Raw genomic sequence first — 10,719 nt, forward strand, 5'->3', positions numbered from 1 at the left:
TCTAGCAAGGCAACTGCGAGGAGCTGGCACAGAGCGCACCGGGCTGTGAATGCGCACTCGAGACATTACCCCACGGTAAGCACAGGGAGTTGGCTCAGGTCTAAAACCTGACTCCGCCAATCTCCCCGTGTGCCCCCCCGCCAAAAAAAAAAAGTTTTTGGGGCTGCCCCTCATGCTTGCTCCGTTGCTCTAATTCCTCGTATCGTCCTCGTTCTGCTTTCGCTGCCTCCATCTGCTCCTTGAACGGCGATACTCTCCTACCCGCGTCCAGGGTCCTTCTCCATTCATGATCTCCTCCCATGTCCACTCATCCTGGCCATGCTGCTTGGTCCGTTTTTGGTCTTCTGTTAAGGCTCTCGTTTGTGGAATGACCGGACCAAGGTGCAGCGTGGTAGGCGTACATCGTTCTTTTTATTGATGACACCAAAAGCAAAATAACAACGACAAAAACAAAAGCACAAAGTTCTATAAGGCAAAACAAACTATACAGAAAACAAGATCCCACAAAACCCAAAGGGAAAATTACAACCTATACACTGTATATGATCCCCAATCAGAGATAACGATAGACAGCTGCCTCTGATTGGGAACCATACTCAGCCAAAAACACAAAGAAATAGAAAACAGATTTTCCCACCCGAGTCACACCCTGACCTAACCAAACATAGAGATTTATAAGGGATCTCTAAGGTCAGGGCGTGACAGTAACAGGGTTGAGGTTTTCATCTTAAATCAGCCATAAATCCCCATCACTGGGGGAATGGAAACTTGCTGTGTGCAAACAGGAAGGGGCAATTGTATGCAACTTCACCAAAAATGTTAAATACATTTTTTAAAATCTAGCCTTATCTAGTTCTTTCGACCAATCGAAGAACAAAATGTAACCTGACACAACTATTATGCTCCTGCTGGCATTATCAGATTCTGCCATCACTCTCCTGAAGTTGCCGTTAATAGGCTACACGAGGAGTCTGCAACCTTTTCTCATGTGAAATTCCAATTTATCTTGCCATTTCTACCGATCTATGTGCCAGTTATGGTTTTTATATGCACATTTTTGTTTAAACAGTTTAATGAAGTTATGAAAAAATGAATGAGCACAAATTGGCGGGAAAGAGTGCATTCTGGAGAGAGAAGTGCATCTGGGCGATCCAATGTCTGCATTGGCCATGCAGAATTTACGGTGATACGGCCTCAGCAGAAGTCAGGGCATACATACTTCTTTCGCTTTGTGGAACACTGCGGAGGAGTTGTGAAGGAAGTGAGTTTGTGTTTTCTACAGGATGTACCGCCCCCACCTACCATCAACCAATCATGTCAATGCTGAGTTATACATAACCCTCGGCATTGTAACATCATTTGGGAGGTGGTACAGAGCTCGATTTGGCCTCTGCATTCTGGAGGCTCCGGAGGCTCCGACCACATTTTCAGATTAAGCTAAAATGTGCTTTCAGTCTTGGCCTCTGCAATGGATTAAATCACTGCGACTGGCACAAATATACATACAGTTCCAGTCAAAGTTTGGACACATACTTAATCCAGGGTTTTTCTTTATTTTTACTATTTTCTGCATTGTAGAATAATAATGAAGACATCAAAACTATGAAATAACACATATGGTATTTTTTTTTTTTTTTTGAGATTCTTCAAAGTAGCCACCCTTTGCCTTGATGACAGCTTGCACACTCTTGGCATTATCTCAACCAGCTTCATGAGGTAATCACCTGGAATGCATTTCAATTGACAGGTGTTAATGCGTTTGAGCCAATCAATTGTTTTGTGACAAGGTAGGGGTGGTATACAGAAGATAGCCCTATTTGGTAAAAGACGAGGAGTCCATCATTACGTTAAGACATGAAGGTCCGGAACATTTAACGTTTCTTCAAGTACAGTCGCAAAATCCATCAAGCGCTATGATGAAACTAGCTCTCATGAGGACCGCCACAGGAAAGAAAGACCCAGAGTTCCCTCTGCTGCAGAAGATAAGTTCATTAGAGTTAACTGCACCTCAGATTGCAGCCCAAATAAATGCTTCACAGAGTTAAAGTAACAGACACATCTCAACATCAACTGTTCAGAGGAGACTGTGTGAATCAGGCCTTCATGGTCAAATTTCTGCAAAGAAACCACAACTAAAGGTCACCAATAATAAGAAGAGACTTGCTTGGACCAAGAAACACGAGCAATGGATATTAGACTGGTGAAAATCTGTCCTGTGGCCGGCCTGATGAGTCCAAATTTGAGATTTTTGGTTCCAACCGGTGAACGGATGAACGGATGATCTCCGCATGTGTAGTTCCCACCGTGAAGCATAGGAGGAGGAGGTGTGATCATGTGGGGGTGCTTTGCTGGTGACGCTGTGGGTGATTTATTTAGAATTCAAGGCGCACTTAACCAGCATGGCTACCACAGCATTCTGCCATCCCATCTGGTTTAGGCTTAGTGGGACTCTCATTTGTTTTTCAACAGGACAATGAACCAACACACCTCCAGGCTGTGTAAGGGCTATTTAACCAAGAAGGAGAGTGAGGGAGTGCTGCATCAGATGACCTGGCCTCCATCAATCACCCGACCTCAACCCAATTGAGAAGGTTTGGGATGAGTTGGACCGCAGCGTGAAGTAAAAGCAGCCAACAAGTGCTCAGCATATGTGGGAACCCCTTCAAGACTGTTGGAAAAGCATTACAGGTGAAGCTGGTTGCGAGGATGCCAAGAGTGTGCAAAGCTGTCATCAAGGCAAAGAGTGGCTACTTTGAAGAATCTCAAATATAAAATACTATATGATTTCATGTGTTATTTCATAGTTTTGATGTCTTCACTATTATTCTACAGTGTAAAAATTAAGAAAAACCCTTGAATGAGTAGGTGTGTCCAAACTTTTGACTGGTACTGTATATATATATTTGTTACTGCTCGACCTAAAACAATGTTGGTTGACTAACAGCCTAACAAGCAAACAATCGACCAGTCAACTAATTGGGGTCAGCCCTAAGGCTATCTATCTATGGTTTGACATGTTATGCCCGATGTGCTCAGTTTTCCACCTCAAAATACCAGAAAATTGCCAAAAAGAGTAGAACCAGCTCACCTACACTATGATTTGAATATTATATGTTCAGTGTTTTAGATTATTTTTTTAAAGGAATTGTTTCAATTTTTGGAGTTAAGTGGATTCAAATCTTCTTAGAAGTCGGAAAAACATGACGAGGGACAAAATGCCGCTTTATTCATGTAAAAAATCTCAATTTATTGAATGTTTCATGTGATCTATTTTAGTCAGGAATTCATTTAATATAACAGGCTTTTAAAGTTCAATATTGGTGCAAAATTTCTACCTAAAATATCAGGGGTGCAAAATGTACCCTATTTGTGGAACGACCCAGCTATTATAGTATGATTTGTTATTGTGTGCATTTTGGCACTGCTTGTAACTCTCTCCCTTTCCACCGATAACTCACCGATAACCCCCCGACCGCCCAGATCATCAGTGAGGACAACTTCCGTCAACTGGAAAAGATAAAGACCATCGGTAGTACCTACATGGCTGCTTCTGGCCTCAACGACTCTACCTACGACCGTGAGGGACGATCACACATCCTGGCTCTGGCAGACTATGCTATGAGACTCAGGGAACAGATGAAGTACATCAACGAACACTCCTTCAATAACTTCCAGATGAAGATAGGTGAGTCCCTGGACCTATAGTAGAGATGGGGGTGGGATGGTAGTAGTAGTATTAGGAGTAGGACTAGCCATGAGACTCGGGGAACAGATGAAGTACACCTACAAACACTCCTTCAATAACTTCCAGATGAAGTGGTATTACATGTGTGGTAAAGTGGCCCTTTGTAAAGACAACACACAGAGTAAGATTCAATTCTGGTTAGGGCTGCAGTAGTCTATCATTAGTTGACTATTTGAATCAGATATGTTGTACTGGAACAAAAGCCGGCACATGTTGCAGGCATCTAGGACAAAATGTACAGGCTTACTTCTCGATGGGTGAAGTGGTGCAATGCAGGCAGGCAGGTTGACTGTGTCTTGTTTCCTCATGCAGGTCTCAACATGGGTCCGGTGGTGGCAGGGGTGATTGGGGCCAAGAAGCCCCAGTATGACATCTGGGGGAACACTGTCAACGTGGCCAGTCGTATGGACAGCACAGGAGTTCCAGACTGCATACAGGTAGATACACCTACTTTGCCTGCTTTTAAGAATTACTGTACATATCTTTGGTATCCACTGTATGTTAGACATGTCATTGAGAGTCATACAATGTTCACCCATTTAAAACTTATTTAAATGCTATATTGGTCTGTCAATGTAATTCATTGGATGATGGTCCCCCTTTTGCTGCTATAATAGCCTCCACTCTTCTGGGAAGGCTTTCCTCTAGATGTTGGAACATTGGGGAACCTGCTTCCATTCAGCCACAAGAGCGTTAGTGAGGTCGGGCACCGATGTTGGGCGATTAGGCCTAGCTCTCAGTCGGCATTCCAATTCATCACAAAGGTGTTCGATGTGGTTGAGGTCAGGGCTCTGTGCGGGCCAATCAAGTTCTTCCACACCGATCTCGACAAACTATTTCTGCTGTATGCTAGAGCGTTAAGATTTCCCTTCACTGGAACTAAGGGGCCTAGCCCGAACCAGAAAAAACTGCCCCAGACCGTTATCCACCAAACTTTACAGTTGGCACTATGCATTCGACAGGTAGCATTCTCCTGTCATCCGCCAAACCCAGATTCGTCCATCGGACTGCCAGATGGTGAAGTGGGATTTATCACTCCAGAGAACATGTTTCCACTGCTCCAGAGTCCAATGGCGGTTAGCTTTACACCACTCCAGCTGAAGCTTGGTCTTGCGCATGGTGATCTTAGGCTTGTGTGCAGCTGCTCAGCCATGGAAACCCATTTCATGAAGCTCCCGACAAACAGTTATTGTGCTGGTGTTGCTTCCAGAAGCGGTTTGGAACTTGGTAGTGAGTGTTGCAACCGAGGTCAGGCAAAACATTTTTTACGCGCTTCAGCACTTGATGGTCCCGTTCTGTGAGCTTGGGGCCTACCACTTTGCGGCTGAGCTGTTGTTGTTCCTAGACATTTCCACTTCCCAGTAACAGCACAGTTGACCAGGGCAGCTCTAGCAGGGCATAGATTGGACTAACTGACTTGTTGGATAGATGGCATCCTATAACGGTGCTACGTTGAAAGTCACTGAGATCTTCAGTAAGGCCATTGTACTGCCAGTGTTTGTCTATGGAGACTGCATGGCTGTGTGCTCGATTTTATCCACCTGTCAGCAACGGGTGTGGCTGAAATAGCTGAATCCACTCATTTGAATGGGTGTCCACATAGTTTTGTATATATAGTATATGATGAACTCAATATAGCAATATAGATTGTGTCCCATCCGTCCTCTATGATCGGTGCTGCCACCTGCTGTATATAAAACCCTACTGCTGTGCAGTATTTTGCAACTATGATTTATTACAAGGAACAAGAATTGTAACCAGATACCAAGTTCTCCACTTCAACTATCGCTACAATGGTCATCATATACTTTTCCTTCCACAGTGTAGTGCCTTGATCATCCTAGATAGAACAGAAAACAATAGGATAGTTGCTGTGTAGCTGTGGCTGACATTGTCTGTGGAGAGGAGGCGGAGTGTCTCTGTATCGAATGACACGTGCACACACACACTTACGTGTCCTTGTGTTGTCTTTTCCCAGGTGACCACAGACCTGTACCATGTCCTGGTAAACAAAGGCTACCAGCTGGACCACAGAGGCCTGGTCAAGGTGAAGGGGAAAGGCGAGATGACCACCTACTTCCTGACCAGCGGTCCCAATGGTACCAAGGGGAGTTAACGGATGGCCACGGGACTACCGCTGGCTGCTAATACATGAAGAGGAGAGAGATGGAGAGGGAGAGAGAGCGGGAGAGGGGGGAGTGAGTGTGTAAGAAAAGAGAGAGAGAGATGAGAAAAAAGGGAACAGTTCAAAGCCCTGAAGGAAATGTGTGTGTGTTTGTGTGTGTGTGTGTGTGTGTGTGTGTGTGTGTGTGTGTGTGTGTGTGCAATCATGTATTCTTATACACACTACTTTAGGTTTGGGTCTCAAATGGCTCCCTGTATAGGCCTTAGGGCCCTGGTTAAAATTAGTGCACTGTATAGGGAATACGGTGCCAAATGTGACGCAAACCAGGTATTTTGTTCTCACTTCAAGGCTTTTGACACGAAGCTACTTGAAAGATATAATGAGCGAATTATAGTGAAGACCTATTGCCTTAGAAGGAAATTACTGATCAAAAGGCTATATTTGTTTTGTTGTGAGCTACACAACAAATACTTCACATCCGGAGCTATTATTTATTTTTCACTGAAATGGATGGATTTTTTTGTTGTCATGATGACCTTGTAACAAAAGCTACATATGTATTATATGAAATATTCAAGGATGAGAAGGATGACAATGACCAAAGAACAAATGTTTTATTATGAGGGACTGATTCTACACACATCAACCTATTTCTGTTTGAAATGACTGCAGAAGGAACAACTGAAATGACTGCGGATTGAACAACCTTAGTCACTTTTGACAACAAGGGCCACGGAAAACAACATCATTGTCTTTGATAGCGGCGAATACATTATTGTTTTTGACTTTGATATGCTTGCTAATACGTAAAGAGAGCTGAGAAATCTTGTATTTGATTGTGCACTGTGAACGAAGACAGACCACACACACGCAGAGCAGCCTTGGACTGGATTTCTGTGTTCCTTTCAGGGCCTTTATTGTGTGCAGGCTAATTCTAATCCACATAAGGGTGTGGTTTCTCTTTCCTATGTATCATCAATGACATTCCCTCTCTAGATGTATTTTTTTTTGGTACAAGCCAAAACAGAAACTTTAGTGACGGACAAACAAACAACTGCATCGCTACCATGGTACCGGAGTGAGTGTTTTCATTGCTGTGAGATGTTTTATATGAAATAAGTGTGTGCGTGTGAGGCTAAGTGTATGCTGTTCTTTATCTTTAAAGGGGCATAATTTTTCACTGTGAGGTTTTTAAAGATTCTGTATGACAAGTGGGTTTTGCTTCCCAAATGGCACCCTAGTCCCTATGTAGTGCACTACTTTTGTAGGGCCCTGGTCAATAGTAGTGCACTACATAGGGAATAGGGTGCCATTTTAGTCGCACACGTGCCAAATTGATGCTGCAAGGCTTACGCGTGTAGTTTTTATATATTATACTTTGGAGTTGTGTGTTCATTCCTGATTTTATGTTTGTTGATTTTATTTAAATCACCTTTACTTCATGCCTTTTATTTTACTGTGAATATGATCACAATTCCATTCCAACCATTAATGTCTAAAAACCCACAAATTGATTTTGGATTGTGTTTAAAGGAGGTGGTTATCCACACACGGTGGGCCTATAGCCTACAGTACAACATGCACAGGAGAATACACAAAAGTTATCTGGTTGAACACTAGCTGTTAACTTGAAATAAGAGGTACATATAATGGCAGTATCTGTACTCCATAGTATTTGACACCATCCAATAGTATTGGTATTTGGCACATAGATGCTCTTTACCCCCCAAAGGAGTAGTTGAAACTCATCTTATGAATGTACAAAATATACTGTATGTCTATGGTGAAACTACTACTTATTATTATTTTTGTGGTACAAACATCATCTGGTTTGTATTGAAAGAAATGACCAGAAAACTAGTTTTAATGGTGCCAATACAGGCTCCCAGATCAGGACAGGGATGTGGAAAGAGCTACTTCTGTATTATGTGAAGTACTATTGCTGTTGAATAGAAATGAAGGTTTATGTCCCTTGATCCCACTTATCCCCCCAATACTGAGGCTCACTGTACTGTACCAGGGAGTAGGTTACAGTATGTAGGCCCTACCGTGGTGACTTGTGGTCTCTGGCTATCTATCTTCTTCCATCGACCTATGTCATGTTCATTAGGAACGGAAGAAAATAAGTGAAACAGGGAGGTACTACAGTACCTGAACTTGTCAAATAAGAAATGGCTTGTTTAGGTTTTTTGTGGCATAACGGATTCCTACTGTGAACACGAGCCTAATGAACACGAGCGAGCCTGCTGATCCTGAGCAACCTGTGTGTAGGAAGGAATGGATCTCTGATTGAAGTTGTTTTTGTTCCCCCTTTTTTTCATTTTTTTCATCCTTTTCCCATTAGTTTCTTACTGTATTTGAGTTGAAAGGTCAACAAAATACTGTTTGTTTGTTTTTCCATTCCAAAAATAACAATATAGCAGAATTGAAGAAATTAAATGGTTTGATTTCCCCTTAAAACGAAATCAATACATTACTGTTTTGTGTTATTGATGATCATTTATTTATTATAATGTTACTATTCAGTGTCTTCCCCTAATCAATGTGCAATCTAGGCCTGTGTTTTTTTTCTGCTGTTTCATTGCAATGCACATTTTATTAAAATAATACGTTGGATACGCTATTGGTAATGTCATGTTCATAATAATGGGTACCATGCCTTAAATCGCCCCTATACCTATGTAACTATACAGTAATAATAACTGCAGTAACAAGACTATAGCTGTATAGGAATTTCTATGTAAATAGATTAGTTTTAGGATGGGAGTTAGCCTCGTTCCACAATCCTGATCCCATGAGCTAACATTCTGTTTCGCTATATGGATTAAATGACAAGTTCACTTTTCTTTTCTTTCTTTTCTTTTTTTACCAATCTGTGTTTTGGATGTAAATGGGGAAGTCTATCGCTGGTGGGCTAGTCGACACTTCGATGTCGATCTCTGATTCAGAGGGGTTGGGTTAAATGCGGAAAACACATTTCAGTTGAATACATTCAGTTGTACAACTGACTAGGAATCCCCATTTCCCTTTTCTTTCCCTTTAACATTTGATATACATCCAAAATACAGATTTGGTTTAAAAAAAAAAGTGAATTTGTCCCTTAAGTTAAACTAAATGAGCGCACAGTGGTCAGGATGGTGGATAAGGGTCAGTAGGGTTGGAAGTCAATTCCATTTCAATTCCAGTCAATTCAGGAAGTATACTGAAAATCCAATTCCAATTATCTTCAATGCTTTTCAAGGAGGAAAATGTGGAATTATAATTAAGGTTTACTTTCTAAATTCACTGGAATTTAAATGGAATTGACCCCAATACAACCAATATGGTACACGACATGGCCAAAAGTATGTGTTTGTCGGACATCTCATTCCAAAATCATGGGCATTAATATGGAGTTGGTCCCCCTTTGCTGCGACAACAGCCTCCACTCTTCTGGGAAGGCTTTCCACTAGATGTTGGAACATTCGTAGCGTCAAGATTTCCCTTCCCTGGACCTAAGGGGCCTAACCTGAACCATGAAGAACAGCCTCAGACCGTTATTCCTCCTCCACCAAACTTTACAATTGGCAATATGCATTTAAGGCACAAAGCGTTCTCCTGGCATCCGCCAAACTCTGATTAGTCTGTCGGACTGCCAGATGGTGAAGCGTGATTCGTCATTCCAGAGAACGCGTTTCCACTGCTCTGGAGTCCAATGGCGGTGAGCTTTACACCACTCCAGCCGACGCTTGGCATTGGCCATTGTGATCTTAGGCTTGTGTGCAGCTGCTCGGCCATGGAAACCCATTTCATGAAGCTCCTGACGAACAGTTCTTGTGCTTTCGTTGCTTCCAGAGGCAGTTTGTGACTTAGTAGTGAGCGTTGCAACTGAGGACAGACTATTTTTAAACGCTTCAGCACTCGGCGGTCCTGTTCTGTGAGCTTGTGTGGTCTACCACTTTGCAGCTGAGCGTTTTTGCTCCTAGACGTTTACACTTCACAATAACAGCACTTACAGTTATCCGGGGCAGCTCTAGCAGGGCAGAAATTTGATGAACTGACTTGTTGGAAAGGTGGCATCCTATGATGGTGCTGTATGTTGAAAGTCACTGTGCTCTTCAGTAAGGCCATTCTACTGCCAATGTTTGTCTATGGAGAAATGCATGGCTGTGTGCTCGATTTTATACACTTGCCAGCAATGGGTGTGGCTGAAGTAGCCAAATCCAATCATTTTAAGTGGTGTCCACATACTTTTGTATATATAATGTATGTCCTTTATTTCTCAACCATAGACTTAGTTAGACGACACATCTTTCTATCTTTCCCATTATTGCATATTTGAGGGCATGGGCAGCGCCATTGAGATTATCTCCATTTTGAAGTAGTCAATTTCTACTACTTCAATGATTTGGTTAACAAACGGAAAGGGTCCATACTACCACCGGGAGTGTGTTTGAATTATTCAGACCCCTTTACTTTTTCCATATTTTGTTATGTTACAGCCTTATTCTAAAAGGGGAAAGAAATCCTCGTCAAACTACACACAATACCCCATAATGACAAATCGAAAACTGGTTTTTAGAAATGTTTGCAAATGTATTAAAAATACAAAATAAACAGATACCTTATTTACATAAGTATTCAGACCCTTTGCTATGAGACTCGAAAGCCACCCGGCCAAACTGAGTGATCGGAGGAGAAGGGCCTTGGTCAGCGAAATGACCAATAACCCGATAGTCAATCTGACAGAGCTCCAGAGTTCCTATGTTGAGATGGGACAGCCTTCAAGAAGGACAACCATCTCTGCAGCTCTCCACCAATCAGGCCTTTGTGGTAGAGTGGCCAGACGGAAGCCACTCCTCTGTAAAAG

At 42.4% G+C, this 10,719-nt stretch overlaps 1 protein-coding gene across 3 annotated transcripts in view; it reads left to right on the plus strand.

The window, feature by feature from the left end:
• LOC112221668 (adenylate cyclase type 6) overlaps positions 1-8,488 on the plus strand; it is an 83,149-nt gene extending 74,661 nt beyond the window's left edge. For all 3 annotated transcript variants that reach the window (XM_024383885.2, XM_024383887.2, XM_024383886.2), the window contains exons 21-23: positions 3,481-3,685; positions 4,058-4,182; positions 5,724-8,488. In XM_024383885.2, coding sequence (XP_024239653.1) covers positions 3,481-3,685; positions 4,058-4,182; positions 5,724-5,861 — 468 coding nt within the window. In that variant the 3' untranslated portion in view covers positions 5,862-8,488. The remainder of the gene's footprint in view (positions 1-3,480; positions 3,686-4,057; positions 4,183-5,723) is intronic.
• The last annotated feature ends 2,231 nt before the right edge of the window (positions 8,489-10,719 follow it).

Source organism: Oncorhynchus tshawytscha, linkage group LG22, assembly GCF_018296145.1.
Source record: "Oncorhynchus tshawytscha isolate Ot180627B linkage group LG22, Otsh_v2.0, whole genome shotgun sequence".
In the NCBI taxonomy this organism is placed as follows: domain Eukaryota; kingdom Metazoa; phylum Chordata; class Actinopteri; order Salmoniformes; family Salmonidae; genus Oncorhynchus; species Oncorhynchus tshawytscha.